At 39.4% G+C, this 26,719-nt stretch overlaps 1 protein-coding gene across 1 annotated transcript in view; it reads left to right on the top strand.

The window, feature by feature from the left end:
- The window catches only part of agbl1 (AGBL carboxypeptidase 1), a gene marked incomplete at both ends in the record, with an annotated part of 253,871 nt that overhangs the window by 168,255 nt on the left and 58,897 nt on the right, over positions 1–26,719 (top strand). Inside the window, 2 exons of the mRNA XM_080002341.1 lie at positions 4,051–4,231; positions 24,128–24,257. Coding sequence (XP_079858467.1) covers positions 4,051–4,231; positions 24,128–24,257 — 311 coding nt within the window. The remainder of the gene's footprint in view (positions 1–4,050; positions 4,232–24,127; positions 24,258–26,719) is intronic.

Raw genomic sequence — 26,719 nt, 5'->3', positions numbered from 1 at the left:
TTTTGAAATTAAAAAGCTGTGCAACATTAGATTAGAATAAAGCATAAAAACCTGTTCTCATTCATATGACCAAAAAAAATTACTTTGAAAGATGACCTCTGGTCAGGGTTCAAAGGACAATATTTCAGGTCCACTGATATCTCTCTCTGAAATTTGACTGTGTTTTTTTGAAGTTATCATCTCATGGTGACACACTGCAATTGAATGAATGGGTGTGTTTACAGTTTAAATTAAACACGTCCTGTCAGGGTACATGAGAAGTGGGTGTAATCCCAGCCGGTTGGAAGCTGGCAAGTAATTGACTGGGAACTGGCTGGAAACTGACTGGAAGCTGGTTGCCATTCAACTGTCAGTCGAGAGACCTCCGGCTGGGACAGCCCTTTTTAAGTGGCTCCAACTGGATGTTCAGCACCATGTCTATCTGTTATTGTATTATTCCAATAGCTGTATCTATAGAAGAATGTATTTTTGGGATCTAAATATTGGCATTGATATTTGCTCCACTTGCGCAACACTCATCATGGGATGTGGCTGCTAGGGCCCCATCCCTAGCGACCACTTGGGCCCTGGTGCAGCTGCTTACATGTCACAAAATCACCACTTCTCGTTTTTAAATTAGGTTGTTGGTTAAAACGTGCCGATGCTATAAGGTCGATGCTGGGAGCTGAAAATTGTCAGAGCAGAGTGTTTACTCATTTATAATCTCAGGTTCATTCATTAATTGACAGGGGCTTTTCTTTGCCAGTCCAGCTCCAGGTATTCTTATGAATATTGCAAAAAATTGTGACTGAAGCACAGTAATGGAAAAAAAACTAACAAAGAGAAAACAGCTGCTCCTCTCCCATTTGAGTAAGTGTGCATGATTAGATTTGATCACAAAGGTATTTTCGAACTTAATGACATTTACTAATTTACTTAATTGACAATTGCAGTGACGCACATGTTATGAACAGGGGTAGCTGGTCGATTACTGGGCATAGTGTGTGCATGCCCAAAATATGTGCTCTGGGCTTATATTCCCCACAATGTGAACCAAAGACAGAGAGACAGGTCCAAGTATGTATGTATTGTGTCCATGTATTGAGGTATATTTTTCTTTCAAGTTTCTATTTAATCAGTGCTGGAGAGTGAATCAGGGTCATTATACAGTATGTGCGCAACAGCTGTTTGCAATATTGATTTCAAGGGGGATCGAGATTGGCAAATAAAACCAAATCAATGGGGGCGATCAAGTGGGATTATAATGCGAACACCGCTCAGTGATTGCCGATGGAACTTCCACCACTGCATTGCCTCAAAATGTTGCTTGATTTACTGGCACTTTGTTTTGTCCACAAAAGCCAGGAGAATGTGTGAAACAAAAAGAAATTGGGCTTTGATGTAGAATAATTGGACACTCAGCACATTATCTGCAGCTAATGTTCCAAGACTACTCGGTCAGCCAATAGTAAGGGGCTTCCAAACCTCCACAGGCCAATAGTAATGGACCTCGACATCTCTATAAACCAATGGTAATGAACCATGACAGGCTAGGGGCCAATAGTAATGGACCTCAACAGGCAGCTAGCCAATAGTAATTGGGGATGACCGGGCTGCATGGCCAATGGGGCAGCGGGAGACAATATTCTCAGCATCAGTAAACCCGAGCAGTCACTGAGGAGACAATGGGTGGAAAACGTGGATTGAGAAAAACGACACTAACTGCGATCTGACCAATTGAAGAAAGCCGATTATGATTGTTATCATCGTCTGTAAACTAGATTTCTGTACATTAGATTTGCTGTTTTGTCGATGGCCTAAACGTGGCCACGCCCCCTTTTAATCCATTTGAAAATTGTTAATTAGATTCATTGTACAATTTCGAAAGACATACTCACGTTGGGGAAAAAAGAAATGCTTTTGCTGGCAGCTTGGTAGTTTCCCATTTTTATACATAAAGGTCTCCGGCATGCAGAAATCAAGGTCTCTTATTAATGTTACCATTTCTGTGGGAGAGGAACAACCAAAAAATGGAAAATATCCACATCTCCGAGGTCTCAAGGTTGCCAAGTATGCCTAACATTAATACACATTATTTTGTCTAGCAGTCGGCAGAGGACATGAAGCGAGAGCTTTTGTCTATTTTAACACATTTATAAACATAATGAAAATCCAGAAGTTTAACTCAGAGCAGTTGTGCATTTATCCAAATCAATGGTTACTGTGCTTTTCAAATTTGCCTACACAGATGCCTCCAAAGGAGGGAATAAACCCAGTTGTTTTTTTATTATTTTGTTTAACTGCCGGAATTTTTTAATTCATTTAATCATTTATAGTGCGTTAAAAAACGATATTGCTCATAAAAGATAAATCATTACTTGGTTTCGACCATCTGAGTAAAAGAAAACAAAAAACTGCATAACTACATTTTTGGGGCAGACTGTTTGTTTTGCAAACTATGCGAAAATTATATCGGCAGAAGGAAGAATATCATTATATTAACATGGCTGTTTACCTTTTAATTCTCATTTCTCATTGACTAAATGTGAAAAAGCTCTTGTTCATTGCTTCTGTTTAAGAGTCATTTGAGAAAGGTAAGAGACCTCGCAAGGATATGCGGTCATTGCCAATGCCGCCTCGTATATCAAATTAAAACAAGTCAAAAGGGTTGGGATCACTCCTCCAAAATCCCCTTAGCCTCTGTAAATCCTGGATTCCCGTATCGGTGTCCTGGGAATTATTTTAATTGACTGGGCATTGGTTTGCGCCATGCATTTAACTGTAGCAGAGCATGTGGTATGATTGAAAGAGATTGTGTTGTTGGCAATTGATTTTGTCTTTAGGTTATACATTCGTATGTAACTGTAACTTTTTTCCCCCAGTGTATAAAAAAGGCAGTTGCTATTACATTACATAATATATGTATATATATATGTAATATTGCCATATTAATATAATATCAACAACCATTTGCAAACTGCCAACCTTTGCAACTTTTCAGTTTCCAGTTAATGAATTTGTACCAGTTACCAGTTATCAAATTGTCTCTTCCTATTTGTCCTAATGTCTCTAAATTCTATAAAATGCATATCTACAGATAAAATTGCACTTAAATTTTGAAAGTTGAAAGTTGAATTCACAGGTTCATTTTACTTTCTATATTCTGCTACTTACACTTTTCTAGGCTTTTTTTAGTTTGAACATTATTGACCTGGGATTAATCGAAGCAGGAGCAGATGGCAGCAAAGAGTTTGGATATAACTTGGGGTGTTCCTACTCACGGCCAAGCAAAATCATAATAAAAATAAAAACGCCCAAATAAAACCCACCAAACACAAAGACATCTCCGCCATTCATGTCGACTATCATTCAGCTCCATTGAACCTGACAGGTGTGAGGCCTTCTTCCATCTGATGGCACACTTGCCACAAAACATTCACATTGTAATTGTATCGACACACAGAAAATGTTAATTGATGACCTTGGCGTAACGTGACAATTATTGCTGGTAACTGCAAATTGCTGACATAATTGCCCAGCTGATCACATGCCTAACAAGGCCCTTATTAGCCGTTGTGATTGGTGTGAAGAACAGCGGATTAGCACCCATTTAATTGGAGACCTGAATTAGATAATGTAATGATCAGATGTGCTGGCAGAGGAAAAAGAAATGTAGGCATTTATGGGGGGGATTCTGAATTGTCAGAGCAGCCCTTAGAGAAGGGATCAGCAATTGGTGCCCCACTATGGAGTTTTCCTCATCATTAGCGTTTTTTGACATAAACTTTATTTCAGTGTAGAAAATTGTATTGTTATATTGTATAATTTAATCCAATTATAACAAACTATTGGATTGAGTGACACAAACTGCATTTCCTGCTTTAATCAATGTAACTTTGAATAAATGAATAAATAGATCAAGAAAATTTAATAACACCTTTTTTATACATTCATGCTGGCCTACACCATTTTCTAGGATTCGGCTTAGGATGATGAGACAATACCTTGGGTCCTTGGACAGAACACGACCTGCCATTCTCCCACCTCCTATCCCTCTCTCTCTCTCTCCAGGAAATCGGCCGTGCATCGTGCTGACGGCACGCGTCCACCCGGGCGAGTCCAACGCCAGCTGGGTGATGAAGGGCACCCTGGAGTTCCTGTGCAGTGACGATCCCGCTGCCCAAAGCTTGAGGGAGGCCTTTGTTTTCAAGATCGTCCCAATGCTGAACCCTGACGGGGTCATCAATGGCACGTGAGTTTGAAATCTTTTTATTTATTTATATATTTTTATGTTGCGGTCTGGAAAACAATGGCGTCAAATGTCCCCTATGTCCATTGAGTCGAGAACATTTTGGTCATGGATTAAGACATCTATGTTGACACCGTTGGACAATAATATTGATTTACAATGGAGAAGAAACAGTCTTTATTCATCACGCAACACACCACACTACAACACATGCTTGCACACACACACACATGCACATGCTTTGATGGTGGCCGGTGAAATGGCTCCTCTGCTTTTGACCCATCCTGGCTTGTCCTTCCTCCGGGGGCACAGCCAGGAGCAGTGGGTAGCATACGTGGACGCGCCCGGGGACCAGGTGATGAGTGTCCATCGCTGGTCAGACGATGATGGGTGCATGTTTTTGGTGGGGGTCCTTACTGACGTGAGGTGGAGGAAACCCCATGTGAGCACGGGGAGAACATGCAAACTCCACACAGAAAGGCTCCTGTTTGGGAGATAACCCGCCGGAGCACGGTGCCAACAGCGCCCCAGGCGGGAATCGAACCCAGGACCTTCTTGCTGTGAGGGTGCCCATGGGTGGAGACATAGCAGTGCTAAGGGTGATAGAAAAATGACTTTTTATTAGTCTGCCTATTTGAGTGAGCAGATTGCTGCGATAGCTGCGATCATCCTGGTGGACGATGTCAGGATGTCTCTGTACCCCCCCTGAATTTATACTAAAAGCAACAAATTGTATTCTAATATACTACTCTACTTCTCAAATACTACTTTTTCTACGTTGGTAATGTCAGTCACCATTACGTTGTTGGTGTAGCTGACACGGAAGTAGCCACCTGTAAGCCACCTGTAATGGGTTTTGTTTCACAAGGCTCACTCATTACGATAGCTTTTTGTATTCTAAAATTATCATTTGAATGACAGATGTTACATTTTAAACAATGTTTCTTTTCTTGATATATTGTCAAAGGAAGGAATTGAAAAGTTATATTTTCATACTCATTAATCATAAATATATCAGTTGAATTCAATTTTTTTACAAATTTAATGCTATCAGCAATATTTGAAGTAATAACAGTTATATCTTGTGTTTTTTAGCCATGTTTAATAAACATGAATTTATTCTCAAATATTTTTTTGTTTGTTGCGATTTTTCATTACACACACGCTTTGTAGTTTCGGTATCTTTAATATAGATATCTTTACTCTGTATTTCTTCATTGTACAAAATGTTGTCAGTATGGCCAATAGTGACACAAAATAAATGACTGCTTATATTGTCACACGTCTTTGGTACAGTTGCTGGCACAGAATTTGACTTATCACACTTACCTTGTGTGGTGGAATACATGTCTTTCATTTATCTTTTTGCGACTGGATACTTCGCAATATTCACTTACTTCATTCACTCACTTACTCTGTCTTGTCATTGTGTGTCAGTATATCGCTCTCTAGTCCAATAATTTCAAATATCGGTTGACTTTGACTTAATTATTAGTATAACAAAAATGACTATAGACAGATTCAATGTTGTTGTAGTAAGCTACAGAACTACTGGGTGATTCCTACTCATTGTTTCCTGTTTACTCAGAATTTTGGTTCTTGCGTGTTAATCAACAACTGCATACCACAATCCCTGCTTGATAATTGCACATTTATTACCAGAAATACCATTCATAAGCATATATCATTATTATTTAAGAGTGATTTCTTAATTGCTCTATCAATTGGCATTGCTACAGTATATTATACTATGCTGAGTCATACTGATCTACACCAATACACCCATTAAACAGCTCAGCTTATGTTATCTGGAATGTTGTATTAAACATAGTTTGTCTTCTTGGCAATTCTGTTATTGCAATATTGTCTCTTCCTGGAACATTATAATTTTATAAAGATTAGTTACTTTAATCAAAACATCGTCTAGGTCATTTGTTGTCCATGTGCAAACATTCTGGATCTTTTTTTAAAATACTGTGTTAAACTGATAGCCGCACACTGCTTGGTCCTAGAATCTCCAAACTGTGAATCATCCTGATGAAATAAGCTTCTTAACACCAATAAGTATGGGGAATATACATTTATATTTAAAGGCTTCTCATTTACATAAACGTTTTTCTTAGAAATTATTTAAACTTTTTTTTAAATATTTTTCCAGTTTTTTTTTTCAATTACTTTTTCATATATATTTTTTTCACAGTTTTTTCCTTTACCTTTTAGAGCTGTGTGACTGACCTCTAATTGCTTCTTTATTGCCTTAGACCAGGGGTGCCCACACCTTTTTGGCTTGCGAGCTACTTCTAAAATGACCAGGTCAAAATGATCCACCTGCATTAAAAAATTCTAAATATATTTATTTAGATATATACTGAGTATACTTTATATATACAATATACAGTATGTTGTCGTACCTTGCATCACTGCATGAACCTTTACGGCACAATACAATAAAATACATTTATGGTCACTACCTTACTCTGATGACTTGCACTGAATGGAGTCGGCCAGGGTTGCATAGTCCAAACAGTAGCTGCTGGTAGCCCGCCTCAAGCAGGCTTCCAAATTATCATCCGTCATGGTGAAATGGTATTTGTACTTTATAATCTTTATGTGGGGAAAAAAGGCTGACTCGCATAAATAAGTAAGGCCGAATAATGCAGTCAAGGAGGTAGCACATTTCCTCATGTTTGGGTAATTTTCCTCTGTGAGTCAGTTCCAAAACGGTCCATGAGTCCTGGACTTGAGCTGAATGTCAGCCTGTAGTGTCAACATCTCACCCTCCACTGCAGACGAGTTCAGGTGAAACAGTGTTGGAGTGAATCAACCTCAATATCTTCCCTAAATGAGTAGCACATAAATGTAGCGATTGGCTCGAGTAAAGCAAAGTCTTGAAACCATTCGTCAACGTCTGACAGACAATTTTCAATCTGCTCTATGTAGTGCGCACTGACAAGTTGTGTACATACATGCCTTACCTTGGGTCTTCAAAACCTTGCGAGGTTTTGAAGGTTCCGCAAATTATGGTGAGGACAGAAGTTGCATTTTTCATTTGAAAGCATTAACTGAACTGATCATGTTGACCACGGTTTTGTCTTTTTCTCGCAGCTCTAAATTTAGCTCATTCAACATGTTGATGAGATCATTTAAAAAATAATAAAAATTTGAATGGCGCGCAATCTACCTGCACTACTTTACCTATCTACCGGTCGATCGCGATCGACATATTGGGCACCCGCGTATTGGGCAACAAATAGCCGAAAGTCTATTTCAGCTATTTTTTGCCATCTGGTACAATAATAAACACACATTTTGTAATTATTACAACAATCATAATAAATATGCTAAATAACGCAAATGTTCATGTAAATGTACAGTACATGAAGTTCCTTTAAAGCAGCCTCCTATTTTTGCCTTTAAACCACACCTTGTCATTGTTCTAACTTACTCTATTGTTTGTGTAAAGATCTCTAGTCAAAGTCAGGGAAGTTGACGTTTGCTCTCATGTGGGGCAATAATGAGATGTTTACAGAGGCTTGCAAAATGAAGCCAAGTTACGTGATTTTAGTGGTGTTGGGCGTGGGTGTGAGCTTTCTGTGGATTAAATTTCCGATAGGTTACGGTTCCATGGAATCCGAAAAGCGCTGATGTCTTTCTTTGACTAATTGCAATTTCACGGCTTCTAGTTTTCCGACACGTTCCTAGTACATGAGCGCATCACTCATTCCCATATTGGGGGTGGACTTGACTCGACATGGTCATGAGTTTCTGTGGATTCATGTATTTTTGTGTCCAAGTTCTCAGATCGGTTACGATTGCATAAAAAATGGAAAACAGTTGACTTTTTTATGTAATTAATTACAATTTTCAGATATTTCCGATTAGTTCTGAGAATATGAACTCAGCATGCCCTCATCGATTTTGTATCTCACAATTTACACAAATCCAGCATAGTACGGAGGAACACACAACGCCACATCTAGCAAGGTGTTATTTCAGAATAGAATGTGTAATAATAATGTATAATAATAATATAATGTAGAATTTACAAAAAGACCAAAGAGATAAACTATCAATCGAACAGCCCTGCAGACATCCACCAGGTAAGACGGTACACACACACACATGCACCCCTAGTTTGTAATCTCTAACCACTACAGAGCGATGGACTCTACACCACGCATCGCTCACAATGCAAATTAACATTCAGAATCATTATATAGCATTTATAGCAAATTAGATAATGATGTATGTACGTACAAATGTACGTAATGATGTATGATGAAGCACGTGATTTCCAACAAATTTTGTCGGTTTTTCACTATTTAATGCTTCATATGTGGATTGATTTGGATAAAACTTGAACCACGACATGTCTGTTGCGTCCCAGTTCTAACGACACCACAACAGTGTCTGTTGCTCTAGCGGTCATCCTGTTTTGAACACTTTTAGCTCGAAAAATTGAGAGAACGGGATGGTTCTACTATTGTAATCGTTCCGATTTTTTAATAATAATGAGATTGACAGAGACAGTGACAAATGAGGTCTGGGATCCTGGCACAAATTAAACACAGCCAATCAATCAAGTTGACTGTTTTGAACAAAAAATAAGGTTCTGACAGACAAAAGTATTTTACTTATTATGTGTTATCGTTGAGTTTGGTATCTGGACTCTACTGTGCATCACTCGCGGCATTGGACAGAAGAGTAGAGGTCAAAAGAGCATAGCAACGCAGCCACCAAGGAGGCAGCAACGCAGGTAGCAAAGCAGGCTGCAAAGCAGGTAGGGCAGGAGGGATTGGCTGCCAAGACATCCAGGCCCATGAGGGCTTGGAAGTGTGGCACCGTCGAGTTGTCTGACAAAACGTGCTCCGCAATCTCTGCATCATTTTAGGTAAAACAAAAATGCTCCTTTTTTCTTTATCCCTGGGCTGAAATTAATCGGCCATGGTCACACCTGTACACTCAGATTTAGATCATCGTGACTCCGAGGGGGGTTCAATCCAAAGACAAGGATCAGCTGCAAGGGGAATGATTAAGCTGGCAATGCTGCATGCACAGATCCTAGACGAATGCAATTTTAAACAGAAATAACTTTTCCGAGTTTATGAGCTCTATCCCGATTCACTCCCCTAATGTATGCATGTGCACACTGTGCACAATGCCGGGATAAAACACACACATACGACTTTCATGAATGTTAACACGGGCCACACAAAAATACACACATACACACATGTACAGATAACGCCAGCTACATGAACTCCATTTGAATTAAACTAAATTTGTTTCCTCGGGCGATGAAATGGGAACATGGCTCTAATACGCTTGGTCATAAAAACAAAAAAACATGGTTGATTGCTTCCACCTGCATGCATTTTTCTGACAATCAAGTATATTCGTTGCTGTGTGTGTGTTTGTTTGTGTGTGTGTGTACGTTTGCAGGGGGCAATGTGATTCAATGATTGTTTTCAGACTGTCGGGTGTTTGAAGAGGCCAATCTCGGTTCAGCAGCCGCTCTGTCCTCAGGCAGGAGAAGGAAGCGTTATAGATTATTATTGTTATTATTTTGTAAGGTGTTAGCGCTTATAAGTTGCTCCACAGCAGCTTAACACCCGCTGCCCCCATCCCCCCTAAACAGTCTAGTAAGCTGAACAATATTTTGCCATAAGTGAATGTTATAAAAAGACCTTTTAAAATACAATAGGATCCCAACAAAGTTAGTCAGATAATATTTATTACAAATGGATAAGAGGCGAGTGATTTGTAACATATTTAATACTGCCTAACATAAGACAGAAGACATTTAACAATAACAAAAAAATATATACTCTATACACCATTTGGTTATGAGTCATTGATTTAGAGCGAGAATAACAATCATTCAATAATTTCTCTCAAATTATCGGTCTTAAATTATTAGTGTTGAACTACTTCTCAAATTACTCTTAAAATAATCCTCATATCAATATCAATTTCTCTATCTCTGGTGAACCCTCTAGTCACTGACCCAATAGTTTAATTTAGAAAGTAAACATTGGATAAGGCTTTCATGAGGCCATTTAAAAAAAAAAATTAAATTGATTCACTAAATATTCATTGATTTATGGACTGTTTTTCATTCTATGGGTAGTCTTGACCCTGGAATTTCCCTTTCAACAAAAGAGGTGATATTTCAGAATCAGAATCAGAATAGTCTCTATTGCCAAGTAAGTTTACATGAACAAGGAACTTGGTGTTTGGTGCATACATGAGACATAAATGCAAAACATTTTTTAACAACAATTTGCGAATAACCAAGGCCCTGGTTGGTGCTAATTTGATGGCACGTTGGTATATTTTAAATATAAATTCCATATTTATTTTCAAATGGAAACTTTGGTGGAAAACATATGGTCAACACTTCCTTACTTAATATGTTAACAGCAACTTAAATCCTTTTTAAATTAAAATATATTTATAACTTAAAAAAAATGAATTGGAATTTACATTTCCTTCAAGATAGACAGATAGATAGATCATATCAGTCCGCTGCCTGGAGGACCACTCTCTTGCATCACGCCGGGTGGAGACTTGAGACCGGGATCCAGTTGTGTGCTCTAGGCAGCATCTCTCTCTCTGTCTGTCTGTCTCTCCATCCATGTCTTTCTCTCTCTTCACGTCTCCCCCACCCTTCTAGCTGTGTTTGTCAGAGTGTGTGTGCCGGTGTGCGTGTGTGATATAAGTCTCGCAACATGGTTTCTGACATTTCTCAGGAATTCGGTTGGACACTGCAGTGATTTGCTCACCCACACCCAGCCCCCACACCACTCGGGTCTCTTTTCCCCTCCTCGTCTCTCTCTCTCTCTCTCTGTCCGTCTATTCCAGTCCTGATCCATGTGAGCCCTTGTCAAGCCTTATCTCTCTTTCCCTCTCTCCAAGTTGTCATAAAATCGGAATAGTATCAGCAATGGAACCATTTAAATACCATTAATCCTGTGTGTGTGCATATGTTAGTACATGACTACTGTGTCTTCGTCTTCGTTGATTATAAAGTCTACCTTATGCATTTCTGCAAACTTACCAGCATTTACCATTGTTTTATTTTTTTGTCTTTTTTTCCTTGGTACCAGGAAAAGGTCCACTTTTGGTTATCAACAATGGCAGCTGCAAAATGCAAATGCCAAATAGAATAAAAATATGCAGCGGTGAAAGAAGTACTCAGAGCTTTTACTAAAAGTCAAAGTAAAAATTTGCACATACAAAATTACTTGAGTCAAATTGAAAGTACCATGATGATTTTTCTACTTAAGTAAATGTAGATAAGTTCTGGCTCTTAAATGTACTTAAAACATTCAAAGTAAAAGTCATATTCAATCTATAACAGAATAATATTCCACTATGTAATTTGCCTTTAGCTTTATCATGTAGTTCCTAAAAACATAAACACAAATGAATAAATAATAAATACAATACATTACAGGAGTAAATATGGCAGTAATATGTAATATGGCAAAACGTTACTGTACCTTAATAACTGCAGATGAGTGCTCATGAGTGATGAGTAATTTAAAGAATGTGCATGGATATTAATCCATACTTTGAAAACTAAAATAACACTACTGTGTTAGAAATGTAGTACAGTAAAAAGTACAGATATATATGTTGAAACGAAGTTGAGTAAAAGTCAAAAGTCTTTGATGCTGATTAAACTAAAATATACTTGCAAAAATAAGTTGAGTACTTGTACCTTGTTACTTTCCACAACAGCAAATATGCAAAATAACTTTGTTTCTGACAATGTATTGATTTTATGCTTATGGATCATAATGTAGGATATTCATATATTTTCTGGTTTTTTTTTTCATTAAAGCATTGTACTTCATTATTTTTTTTATTTTACTCTAAATATTGAGTAGCTTCTTTATATATTTCTTATCAGTACATTTGATCATCATAGCTGTTGTAAAATCCGGTACGATAAAAATGCATGTATTCAGAAATGTATACAAGCTTGTATTCAGTTCTATTCCAAAATAGCTGGCAATGTCCCCATATGATCTCAAACACATCTTTAGTTTTCATCCTTGCAACAATGCTTGAGCTTTTCTGGTCATCCATGAATGTGGCCTGCAAATCTAGTACAGTCAATTGAACATGGTGATTGAATGAACATTTTGGACCGATTAAGGAATCGGGTGTATGTGTATCATTCATGATTCGGTTTTCCCGAACAACAACCGCATGCTGCAACCACGACCGTACTTTTCAAAACCTGCACATAGTGTTTGCGCATACACACTGATATTCCACTTTATTCCAACAACTCACATCTCGTCTTGCATTTTTTTTTGTTGCATTCGGGCATTATGCAAATTCAGACTAAATGCCACAGTGACGGCTGCTTTTTTTTCTATTTTGTCCCCTCCGCCATGTGTAGGCCGCGATGACTGAATCATGCACTTCGCTGTGAAATAGTTGCATCAGATTTTAATTGGATTTTGGCTGCTGCCGCATCATGTTCATCTTCATCTTGCTACAGTGGTTCTTTGCGGCATTCTCTCCCTCCCTCTCTCTGTTTCTGATCTCTCTCTTCCTCTCCCTTTCGCACACACTCACTGTCTGTCTGGTTATATTTGACTTCGCAGGCCTCTCTCTCTTTCTCACTCTCATCCTTGCACTAGTGGAAAACCGTGACAAGGATGGTGATGACATGAAAATGTGTTGACATTATCAGTCTGAGACTGATGACTAAACTTAACAATAAAAAAAGCAAAAAAGGTTGCAGGCGGTTACCAGAAAGTGCTGAAGTGTCCTTGAGCGAGACACTTAACCCCCTAACTGCTCCGACTGAGCCTTGCATAGCTGCCACCATCTGTGTATGAATAATTGTTGCTTTGGACAAAAGCGTCTGCTAAATGACAAAATGTAAACAGTTCATCATCTCAATAATATACATATCGCAACACCCAATTTAGAAATAGTTTGAACTTTGGTCTGGTTGACGTTGACCTTTTGCAACCCTTCTCATCAGAATGCACCATTGGCAGTCAAGCACCAGTCACACCGGCATTTGCAACTTCCAATACCGAAGTAAATCCCCATAAGTTTAGAGTGCAGTTAAACGTCTGTGAACTTTGACACGCAAAATTGCATAGTCGATTAATATAAACCTTTTGAAGGGGTTGTCTGATGGAGAGTCAAAAACAGAGCAAGCTATGTCAAAGCATCCTAATTTACACAATTCTGTGCTGCCAGAAAATAAATAGTTTCCCAAAAAACTGTGGTATTGTTTTCAGTGACTCATGAGGGAACTCAGGTTTTATGATTATTATATTATTATCATTATTATTATTATATTATACATATAACATTTGGGTTTGGCATATGGGCTTAGATCACTTATCGCACATGCTTGGTGCGAGCAGTGGCATAGATTGGCAAAAGTAAACATTTGTAGTGAACTTGAACAAGAATAAATGACATATATTTCACACTTTTAGGAAAACCTACATTTGAGTTTAATGCTCAGTCAGCAGAGTTGTAATACGTGAGAGGGCTCCTTCATCCAGGATGGCCAGTCAAGCACTAGGTCAGATGTGGGCAAATTTGTCAATATGATGATGCTGAAAACAGTACTACAGGTACATACAGTATTATCCATAGGGGGGAGAACAATAACCCACACAGTGCTCGTCATAGGAGCAGTAGCCAGGATGTAGAGACTGACGGCTCTGTAAGACCCTGTGTAGGGGGAGGACAAATTAATATAAGCACCACATGAAAAGGGAATTTGATTTAGAAGTATCTTAATAACAATTACAAATCCAGTAGCAAGGGTTAGTCAATCAAGGTTTATTTCCAATCAGCAGTATATGTCGTCTATAAAAGAGCTCTGATGATTAGCTCTTTAATATGTGAGTTTTCAAAGCAGCATTAGCCAGCTGACTGAGTTCCAAAGAGGGTGAATAGTCAGCGCCCAAATTTCAGATACATCGGCCACAAAAACTGGCCATTTATTGAATGTGTCAAGAGGTCTCATAAATCATAACTGCATATACCAAACATCAGCAAAGCGGCCCAGTGGTCACTAGTCAAAGCTTAATAAACGGGATAGATGGACACTTAGCAGCATAGTGGATAAATGCCTAAGAAGTACAGCCTTCAAAAATAACAAGCAGTTAAATCGGTGCCTCCGTGAACCAGTCTCGTACATACCAACAGAAAAAAAGTAATAAGGTCTGATGAGTCAGCTTTCACCGTATTTTTTACATCTGGACTGGTTCACGTTTGGAGAAAGCCAAAGGATGCCTTCAACCCACATTGTCTGCTGCCAACTGTTAAACATGGTAATAGTATGGGCAGCCATATTATGGGGTCCTTTGGACGAGTAATTGCTCTGCATGACCATATAACATCAACATCATTATTTTTACAAGACCAGATGTACCCTATGATGTAGACAGTTTTCTCTCATAATGTTCCCATATTTCATGCTGATGATGGCCAAATATATACCACTCAACAACAAACCAGATTGGTCTGAAGAACACTGGGATGCAGCCAACATGGCCTCCCAAATTACTTGGTCTGACCATTATTAAACCTTTATGGGAAGCTCAGGAGTGAATAGTACAAACTAGATTTCCACCTCCTCCATGCCTCAAAGAACAGGAGGCTTTTGGGCTTCTTGAAGAATGGGGATTTAGTGCCCAATGATTGCTTGACCAGGCCTAAGTAGGTTTGTAGGAAATAGGAGGACAAAAGTTTATCCATCTATTTTTAGTGGTCATAGTAGAAGAAGAATCTTTATTTGGCACACACACACACACACACACACACACACACACACACACACACACACTTTTTTGGGGTGGTAGCCAGTGAAATGAGGCCTCTGCATTTAACCCATCCTGGCTTGTCCTTTCTCGAGGGGGGCAGCCAGGAGCAGTGGGCAGCATTCGTCGACGCGCTCGGGACCTGGTACCAAGTGTGCATGTTTTTGGTGGTATTCCTTACTGACGGTAGGTGGAGGAAACATGCAAACTCTGCACAGAAAGGCTTCTATTTGGGAGATATATATTTAATCCACGTATTATAAAATGTGTATTTTGTCTATTTTACCAAGCATCAGAGGAGAAGGTCAATAGTTACATTCACAATTAATGATCGCGGACGGATAAATGGCTATGCATCCAAACTTTTTCAAAAATATATGTCTTTAAAACAAATGACATCTTGTTTTTGGATTTGTCATTGAGGTGCAAGATGTATCGCTTAAATATCTCAGCTCGTGTGATTTTTCAACATGTATTTCCCGAATTTTAACAAAGCTAGGCTAGTTGTTTCTATCTGCAGCTACGAGTTGAGCTATCTTGGTTCTCGACAGACAGGGATGAAGTTGGCCTCCTTCGCTCAATCTGGGTTAGATGGACAAAAAGCAAATTTGCCCAAAAACTGGACTAAGACCCTTTAAGACCTACCCTTTAAAAAATTGCCGGTCTACTGGAACTAGTAGGTCTGCAGGAGACCAGTACAGCTCCAATCTGTGCACGTTGTGGACCCACACCACATTATCATTCAATGTCGATGCCGACATCAGTAGAGACTGATGGATTTGGCAGCCACGTAGACATGTGTAAACACACAACCACATCCACACACACACTATAACAAACAGACAGGGCCTGCCTGAGGCGATGCGGCTACATAGTGAGGCAGCGGGGAGTAAATGTTGTGGAAAATAACATGTTTTACAAAGAGTTTTAACACTGTTAGGGCTCCCGTCTTTCCCTGTTACAAAGAGTTTTAACAATGTTAGGGCTCCCGTCTTTCCCTGTTACAAAGAGTTTTAACACTGTTAGGGCTCCCGTCTTTCCCTGTGTCTGCCACCCCAGGACAGGGTTGAGAGAGAGAGAGAGAGAGAGAGAGAGAGAGAGAGAGAGAGAGAGAGAGAGAGAGAGAGAGAGAGAGAGAGAGAGAGAGAGAGAGAGAGAGAGAGAGAGAGAGAGAGAGAGAGAGAGAGAGAGAGAGAGAGAGAGAGAGAGAGAGAGAGAGAGAGAGAGAGAGAGAGAGAGAGAGAGAGAGAGAGAGAGAGAGAGAGAGATCCCAAGGAGAGACCCAATGGGAGGACTACTACATAAGCAGAAAAAAGTGCGATAGATGGGCAGCGAGGGGAAATATATATTTGTTGTGCGGCAGTATGTGTCCAGGTTTAAAGATGTAAATTGAAGGTATCATTAAATCAGAAAGCAACTACCAAGTGTCTAATGATAAATATGAGATGTGTTGCAGGGAGAAAAAAGAAACACTTTTTACATGCAGAACAAATGATAGGTTGTTAAAGACTGTGCATTCATGTTTGGTCTTTGGTCCAATTTTTTTTGGTGGAACCATTTTCTGTTCCGTTTGGTACCTTTTCTTTGTATGCGTGCAGCGGCTAAAGTTTGTTATTTTAAACTAAATTCATATTTCATTTTCAAATTTTCTTTTCCTACTTATAGGATAGCTTCCATACTTTTCAAGCCAGGCCTTATTAAAATGCTGGTTCCTATCATTTAAAATGCTTCATAGCACAACCTTTCTGAACACTTTATATGGAGAAACTTACAGCTCTGCTTTCGCTTCTCACTGTGTATGGGGAAAACCGTTTGAGCCTTCAAAAATGTTAAATCTCCTTTTAACTCACAATTTTGGCAGATATTATGTTATACAGAAGGAATAACAATGGGCGCAAACCATGCATTTTATCAGTTTTTTCACAGTATTTTTTACACAAATCGGCTCATTTGTCTACATCCATGCTAAAGTAAGAGACTAGAAACAGGAAGGTGCGCAGCTTCATCCCCCCCATGACAAATGCTCTGGCTGTACTGTAGCGATTACAAAAAGTAGCTCTGAATAAAATATGATATTACTGTAACCATATGCAAAAGATACCCTAAGACACTGTGACTATAGTGCAAGTTTTAGGTTTTTTTTGTCAAAGTCAACATCCCAGTTCCTGTGTCAGGGGATAAACTATGTGGATTGAGTCGTTTAGTTCTCAGAGGCCTGTTTCTTGTCATACTGTGACACAAATTCCTTCTTAAGAGAAAAGATGTCTTTGGTTTGGCTTTGTGTGCACGCGCTCCCACACACAGACTCTCAGACATGCACTTTAAATGCGATCAAGCACACTACATCACATTTGACAAGCTTGGCTCTCAAAGGCGAGATAAATGGCGGCAGCTTTGCCATGCATCACACACACACACACACACACACACACACACACACACACACACACACACACACACACACACACACACCCTGTGTCAATTATTTGAATATAGCTACAGCCATAAATTAAGCAGAATAAGGTAATACCCAATAAGAGGGCGGTACTTCTCCTTGCAAAGCTCACACGTGCAGTCAGAAGTGGAGATATTCTGATTCAAAGAGATAGCACTAGGGCAGTGTAATTTTCCAAAAATAATAATAATTTAAAAATATTTTTCTTTATTTAAATTTTTTTCACACTGTAATTTGGACATTGTCCATCATATTCTAGCATCTGCATTTCTGCACACTATTAGCATGAGAGTTCTGGAGTAAATATTGCAAAACTGTCTAAATATGATAGTAATCCATTTAAAAGCGGTAAATATTTTGTGCATGTAAATGTGCGAATGTGTGTGTGTGTGTGTGTGTGTGTGTTTGTGTGTGTGTGTGCGCACATGTGTGTGTTTGTGTGTGTTTTCCTCTCCCTGTAGTTCTGTTTAGGACCATTTAAGCAGGTGTTCTTTAAGCATCTGTTTTGTGTGAGGGGTTGTTTAGTCATGCATGCCTGTCACTCAAAGTGTTATCGTGTGTTTAACCCCTTTGTGTGCCTGCATGGGTGAGTGAGCCTGCCAGGGCTTGTCTTTGCATCCCAGCATATGTGGGTGTTTACTCCAACTTTTGTTTGCCTGTGTCTAAGTGTGCGTCTTCAGATGGACGAGTGTGTTTGTGTGTGAATGCGTGCCTGTGTGTGTTTGTGTATTTTTCCTCTAATAGGCTACCCAGAGAAATAGGGTATAACAGGTTTGGTGATGAATATTCATGAGTGTGATGATTATTCTCTGCCTGGAGTTCATTCTGATCAGGCTCGCTATTAGGAGAGACTATTTAACCCCGCCACCCTTGGTTCTAAATCCCCAAGTCAAACAACACGGCAGACACACAAGACCCTTGCAAAATTAATTCCATTGGTTTCATGTCTCACAACTGCTGACGTACTTCTAATTATTAGATGACATTTATACTGTATATGTGTATATTCCTGGCTGTTTCTTTCTGTCATTAACTTTACTTCTCTGGGGTATCTGCGAGTAATTTAAAAGTCTTAAAAAGGTATTTATTCAATTTCAGCAGCAACTGAGGCCTGCAATTCTAAAATGTAATAGACGTAATTGATAAGATTCAGGCTGTTGCTGGTCAAAACTAAAATATTGAAGTTTGAAAGCATTTTGGGATTGAAACAAAATCAGACTGCCACACTATACTGCAACACTACAGTTGTAAATTTCACTCAAAAATTATGCGTAGCTGGCGGATCTAGTTCTAGTCAGACAACTTCACGGCGCCACACGCTTTCACGCCCTTTATGGGGCGGGCCTATTTAAGCAGCCAATTCCAAATCCAAGACAATCATACCTCTTTCACTGCCTGCTTGCTTGCTGTGCTCCCTCCACCTCCCCTGCATCCATCTGTTGGGCTCTATTCTTCTATCCAATGGGGTGATTCAAGCTCATCACTTCTATATTTCTAGTTCACCAAAGTAGCTATGCCTATGTTTGCTGTACAACTCACCGGGAGTGACAAGCAGTAGCCCAGGCGCCAAAGTCAATGGTGCATTATAAAGCTCATTGTAATATAATTTATAGCACCCTATTCATCAATATTTCTATCTTGGCACAACCAACTATATACAACAACAACAACAACAACACCACGCAGACACCATAAATGGTGCGCCAGGCCAACATAGGGTCACACACATTCACCTTTCCCATCACAATAACGCAAATCAACACCTTTACCCACCTTTGTGCACTTTCATTGATGGATGTGATTTTTTAGGATGTGAGCATTGTAGGATGGTACGCATAGTGAATGTACTAGCGGACCGCTACTGGTGTACCTCTACCTACATGTACATACTGTATATACTTGTTTTTCTATGCAAGTACAGGATTATCCTCTGTCCTTACCATATTGGCCTACACTATACAGGCAAGGTGGCCCTCCCAACCATTTTTCGATCTGACCTGATTAACAAGTTCTCCACCCCAGTGAAAACTAACTTATTCACTGTTATAGGCCAGTGTAGTAACAACAATTTCAATTTACCAGGCAGTAATGACCAACCATCAACCTGACCTATGAATATGATATTAATCAATGCCTTGCACAATGCTCTTTCTGCTATACCAGGTTAAGCTATACCATCTGCCTTTCCTAATAACAGGTTTCTCCATTAATCTGAAACCATTCCTGGACCACCAACCCCCCTAACAATCACCATATTCTTAGATTTGCTAGGTTTGACCTTCACACTCTCACTTTTAGATTGTCACTCAACTTAGCTAATGGCCTATTGTTACATGGTGGCATAGTCGTGATTGTAGTCATATCTGCCTTACATGCTCTAATTGAAGGAAAATGTATACCCTCGCCTCCACCTCTACTCCACTAACAACACATTTAGATGCCCTAATCATCGCTTCCACCACCACAGTAAAAGCTAAGGGTGAAAAAGTGCAAGGTGCCATTATCATTATGATTATCTCTAAATGCTTCCGTGATGTTGTGTCCCCACCTACAGTATAGTCAAACAAAGGGAATGTCCTGAATATGTATCTGTGCATCTATACCGTCACAGTCTGGCCACACTCAGTGCTTCCGTCTGCGACCGAGTTATCGTTTGTCATCTATAATTCGGTTGCTCCTCTGCAACAGCGGGAGAAACGAAGGAGAAAAAAAACAAAAAAACCTCAGTTGAGAGGAAGTGGCGGACGTGGCAATTTGTCCCTGGGCTGTTGTCATATCAAATATTTAGAAACGCTCTCCAAATGTTGACTCGGAGATCCAGATTTCAGGATCGTCATTGCGCCGGCCTCGTTTTCTCTCACCCACTTTCTCTCTGAATTTTCTCAATTCTTGCCTTTCCGCCCACATCAAACATTACCAAGCCAAATGCTCGACAATGAATGCAGATTTTTGCCTTCAGACTATCGCCTTAATCTCCACTTCCTCTCTTTCTCCTCTGCCTCTTTTCCCTCCTCTCTTGATTTCTCTTCCTTGCTTTCCCTTTCTCTCTATCTGAGTAATAGGTGAATGAACAGAGTTGAGTCATAATGTTGCCAGTAGAGTGGGTGAATTTTGTGTCTATGTGGCGTTTAGCTTGATGGTTTCGGCCCCCAAAGTGTTGCAAGGCTGGATAGGTTGACAGGCCTGCATGAATATAAACCACATCAAACATCAGACATCAGCTGAATTAGTTATATACACTAATAAAAATGATATATAGTAGAATATAATTTATAATAGAATAATGACAATCAATCATAATATTTAGTGTTTTAAGTTTGTCTTTCAAATTTATCAATGTATACATTTATTACAATTAAAATAAGATAAGTACATTCCATTTTCTTCTTTTTTTTTTTTTTTTTTACATAGATTGGGGGGGGGGTTAAACAACAAGATTAATCGTGACCATAAACCATTTGGTTTGGGGCAAAACTAAAGGAAAACGGAAGTAAAGGCAAAGATACAAGACTGTGTACATGAAAAGAACTACTCATCCTATAAACATGGCGAATAATACCTTGACCGCCAACCTAACGATAGTTAGCTTTAGCTCTGCCCTCTAGCTTTGTCCTGATTGGCTTCATTGGCTTCTGTGAAGTCGTACAATCATGCCCTGAGACACAGTTCAATCGATTATTTTCATGACTATGAGCATGGAACCGTGTGATGCGGTGTTGTGTATAGTGGCAGTTATGTCCATTTGGAGAAAGTAAGTATACTGTATACAGGTACTCCTCATTTAAGGACCGAGTTCCGTTCATTGGACCAGGTTGTTAAGCGAATTGGTCGATAAGAGAGGACCCGTGTTATTTCACGGTAAGGGGGCGTGGCGATGGCGAACGCCAGTGTAGTGAATACTGACAGACTGTGGGAACGAGACTGAGACTGAGAACGGTGATGAATGAGATGTATACAGTGTATATAGTGTATTTAGTGTATATAGTGCGTACAGTGTATATAGTATATATAGTGTATATAGTATACATAGCTGTATACTATTACTAATTTCTATTAGTATACATAGCAGCTCACATGACGAAGTATTGTATGCAGCTTACAAAACAGAATGGTCAGAGAGCTGGTCATAAGTCTGAACAGTCGTTAAACTGGTAGGTCACTATGTGAGGAGTACCTGTGTATATATTTTAAAGTGGCATGCTGATTAGAGATACGTTTAGTACTGCAAAACTGAATAGAAGGTCAATGTCTGGTAGGTGGATAAATCTGTTGAACCATCTGTTACCATTGTGAATCCCTATCCTCTATTTTTCAAGATAGTTGAGGGTAATATAAAACAGGGAAGTTGATTCTTTAAAACGGCAACCTGCTTTCACTTAGACCCATTCTTGATAGTCTTCTGTTAGTTCCTCCAGCATCTCCTGACATTGGGAAAACATCAGCGGATGGAGGAAGTTGCTATAGGTAGCCATTGTGATGCGGACAAAATCGGATTGTTGTGGATCTACAGTTACGGACATGCCAGCCCTACAGCCCTGCCCTACCCTAAAATCTCATCATCATCATCATCATCATCATCATGTGTCTTGTGGCTGTGGCTTGATAAGAAGCAAATCCAATGAATCTCTCTCTAGCTGTCCAGAGGCTTCATTTTGTTTTGTTTGCTTTGATTTTTTAAGCAGGTACATTGCCATATCCAACTGCATAGACACAACAGCACACATTGTGAAAAAAAACTATCCTTCCGACCAGGATTTTCTTTCTCCCTCACCTCTGGAAGCTGCTGGCCCCCTCAGTCTGGCAGCTTTACAAGCCTGCATCCTGTTGATGCAACCCTCCCATCTTGTGTCTGACGCCGGTTCCAGTGCAAGCGCTGGCACGTTTTTTGTTTTTTTTTAAATGAACCAGCTGTTGGATGAGCTGCCAGAGCTTTTTGTAGCATCAGCTAATGTCCGCTGTTCATGTATTTGCACCACATGGCATGGATAAAGCCTTTGGATCACTTTCTGTTAGTTGAGCTCAAACACCTTTTCATTTTTCCTTGCACAATTGCACCGTTACAAACGACTGCCCTCTAGAGTCCTCAAAGGCGCTGTCGAGCTTTTTGAAGCCCTTCAGAATGAGGGATGACAGGCTTTATTCCGATTGTGTCCTAAGCCTCTGGGCACCCTGTGAAATTCTCTTTAGTTTTGCAGCATGTCCACCATTGAGTTTAGTGCAGTTAGTGTGTAACTATTCAAAATTATTTTGATAATTGAACTCCACTGACTCCATTGACCTCATAATCTGCTGACGCGGTCTATCGGTTGGGTTGGGACGTTTTCCTGAATAAAAAAAAATATTGGCCGCCTCTAATATGCTGCTTAATGAGAGGCATGCCCGTCCTAGGCAGAATTATGGCCACCAATTTTGTCAGGACTTGACACACCTTTCTTTTAATGTGCCAATGGGGCATACTTCATGTGTTGTTGGCCCCCTTTCGAGTTCTTCAAAATAACAAAAAAATCTGATGCTTTAAATGTTCTGGATCGTAACCATCGGTTATAAGTACATAACAACATTGTTATTTATTATATCCTTTCCTGTTTACAATTAGTTATTACATTGAGTTATTACATTGAGCTGTGAAGCTCATCAAAAAGAGCTTCACAGCATAAACAAGTGAAGACTGCTCTTTTTATCAGAATGTGTCTCTCGATTGATTCATTTTCTATAGAGATGACAGCGATAGCGACTTGTCACACTCTCAATTTGGAAATGCAAAATCAGATTGAACCATACTGGGTCATGCGCCGGCTAACTCTGTTCTCAATCTGTCGTACGCTTGTTGCAACATTGCATGGGCTGGTGTATATCTCTCATTCATATCTTTGTGCTTTGTTGATATATGATATACTTTATACACATGGGGTTATAGTCATTGTTATAATAATTATGTATGAAGGGTGTAGGTGTTTGGTATAAATAAAATATACGCTTTCTACAATAAAATAAAGGAGAGTGAAAAGTGAGCTTCCCACCCTTAATTCTCTTCATCAATGTTTGAGCCCCCCCCTTACCTTCCTCCAGGTTTCACACTTCGTCCCTTTCTTTGAGCCTTTCTGTCCTCAATATTATTGTCTATTGTCATGTTGTCAAAAAATGTACATAATGACTGTCATTTGTTTTGTATGCTAATTGAATGATGAAGGAATTCACAAAGAAAAGAAGAAAATCACAAAACGTTTATACTCCTCCTCACCAATGATGCTGAGTTTTGCCATATTTGCACTTTCTGTCAGCAAGATTTAAGTTTAACTAGCCATTTCATTATCAGCGCTAAGTGTCTACAACCGAGGGCAGAGGGTCATTAGCCCGAGTTTGGTTTGCCAAGGTGGCATTGTCATAGAAAATAATGCCATAGTATGGACCTGATCTAAAATAACTCAATACAGGACGTAAAAATTTTTTTTTACTGATGGACTGATATCACACTTCCTATCACAACATTACCAGATCAGTTCAAAATGAAGAACCTCAGTTGTGTGTTCATTTCCATGGAAATTCCAATTAAGTGGACTTCATGACACACATAGATATTACAGTAGAATTGTAATGAATGTCACTTTTCCCATACATGTATCTCTCCAGGCACCGCTGTGCTCTGAATGGCGAGGACCTGAACCGCCAGTGGTCTCAGCCCGACCCGGTGCTCAGCCCAACCATTTACCACACCAAGGGCTTCCTCTACTACCTGAACAGCATAGGTCGCACCCCACTGGTGAGCGTACAGTCACCTTGCTTTCTTTATTTGATATTAACTTTCAACTAATCCTTATCAAAAAATGGGGTATAGAACCTCTATAAATGTGCCAATGGGGTAGAAAGTAATTTCAAATTTCATAACTTTCAAATATCTCATTGAATCTATCAATAGAGTAAAATTGGTACAATGGGTTACAAAGTCGTTCAAAGAAGATGACTTTCTAGTGTCTCATTTTAGCTGCCAATAGGGTAGAAAGTTGTTTCAACGGTGTAACTTTCTAGTATTGTGTTTAATGTGTCAATGGGCACCAAAGTCGTTTAAAGCATCTCATTAAATGTCAATATGATACAATCGGTTATACCGTTGTGTAAAGCTGATCTTTCTAGTTTAACTTTCTAGTATTTCGTCAAACTGACTTCATTCAAGAGAAAGGAATTTATGTAAATGACATAGACATGTGACAGATTATACCAACACTTTTTTGCAATACTTTTTTGTAAAAAAAAAGTCCTTGGTTTCTTGTAATAAAGCAGTGTACAAATCATAATATTCTAGAGAACATTAAAGCACAGCTGTTCCCTTCAAACTTTTTTTTTCCTCAAAAGAATCAAAAAGGAATGAGTTATTGATTTGAAAGATTTTATGGCACGTAAAGAATTTGCATGCGTGAAGACAAGTTTCCTTTTTTCCCTTGTGTCTTCCTTACTTTCTCGCATTCTTTCTATTTTTATATAGAAAGAATGCGATTTTTTTTAATGCCGTTTTTTTTAATGCCTTTTCTGCCTTCCCCATCCATCCTTCCTTGCTACCTTCCTTACCAATTCTTTGTTTCTGCTTTCCTATTGCTCTTACATGCGTCCTACTAAATCTCTCTCTCTCTCTCTCTCTCAAACACGGACAATTGGCGTTCTTCAAATCAATGGAGCCCTAATGAGCAGCTAAATTAATGGCTAATTATTCCTATTTAAGTTCACAAAACCTGCACTTGGTGTATCACCTAAATAGAAAGCTAAAGAGTGTGTGGCTGCGTGTGCTTGTCTTGGCGACGAATCCAAAATAGGTGAAACCTTCATGTCATGAAGCATAATGAGACAGGTATGTAAAAAAAATGAGGTTGATTGGCTAATTTAACTTTCGAATCAGACTGATGAGGTCTGAGGGTAAATTCACACAATTAGCTACCCAACTGTTGCCATACATGACCATAAAAAAACAACTTCTCAAGCACTTAAGAAGGAAGTGGCTCACATTGTGTAGGAGTGGGGAAAGGCAGACAGGAGAATGTGTAAACCAGAGATGGTATTTAAGCGGAAACAAAGCACTTCATTGGTTCTTAAAACCACTTGTACCCTAGGCTCTTTTATATATTGCCAACCATGAGGTCTTTGTGCATGGTGCTGGGAATATGGATCTATTGCCAGTAAACACAAAGCCATTTCCATTCCAGAGTAAATGAAGATGGAACAAATTAAAAATTCTTATTTTCCTAGAATATATCTGTAGCGCACCAACACTGTGTTTGGGGTGTTTGGGTTCCGTTTCTAAGGTAGCTACCAGAAAGGTTTACCTGTGTTTGGTGAAACTTATAATACCCTACTAATAAACAAAGTAAATGCAAAACTTCAGTCTCTATTCACATTGGCTAGACTTTTTTTTTTTAATTTTTTCATAACAAACCCAGGAAACTCTTTTGAATGAAAATAAGTAACAGTTTACTGACTGCTTTTTATATGTACAAATAATATCTACCCTTTTAATTGAAAAAAAAACTAAAAACATCAATAACACCAATTTACACCTATTTCCCAATATCAAACAGGTCAATTTAACTACCTAGCCCGACATTAACCAGAACCGTGGGCCAACACACACACACACACTCACACACACACTCACACACACACTCACTCACACTCACACTCACACACTCTCTCACACGTGTAGATGGATACCGTTGCAGGCCTGTGCTTAGCTCGGGTGCAGTGCTGCCGAAAGAGTCGTTGGCAGAGGGGGGAAAACAAGTCCAACTCACAAGTCTAAAGTAAACCCTGTAAAACAGGTTGTGGTCTGAAAAAGTAAAAGTGGCGGAGGTGAAATCCTCGTTAGGAATCACTTGAAAAAGTCCTTCACAAGTCCGTCGGCAAAGGCATCCGCTGATCTAGCGATTCACCGACGTTAGTTTAACAGACACTCGTACTACACATTCACCTTAATACACTGGGATTAAGCCAGAAATGTACGTGGTCTTCAGCTAAACTTTTCTCAGGTTTCGTCATCAATCATTCACCGCGCTACCTCTCCATCCTCTCCTCTCTCTTACGTTCTTTCTAATTCCTTGTTGCTTCGTCGGTGCGTCCGCACGTCTTTCCCAAGCGAGTGAGAGAGGGTGACCTCACTTCCGTAAACTGAGCAGAGGTGTTGAACAGCGCTAACGTCGATCGATCGCAACATTTGAAGTTATGTTGCTGTCATTCGGC

The sequence above is a fragment of the Zeus faber genome (assembly GCF_960531495.2).
Source record: "Zeus faber genome assembly, chromosome: 6".
Classification (NCBI taxonomy): domain Eukaryota; kingdom Metazoa; phylum Chordata; class Actinopteri; order Zeiformes; family Zeidae; genus Zeus; species Zeus faber.
This window is presented reverse-complemented; position numbering and strand designations above follow the sequence as displayed.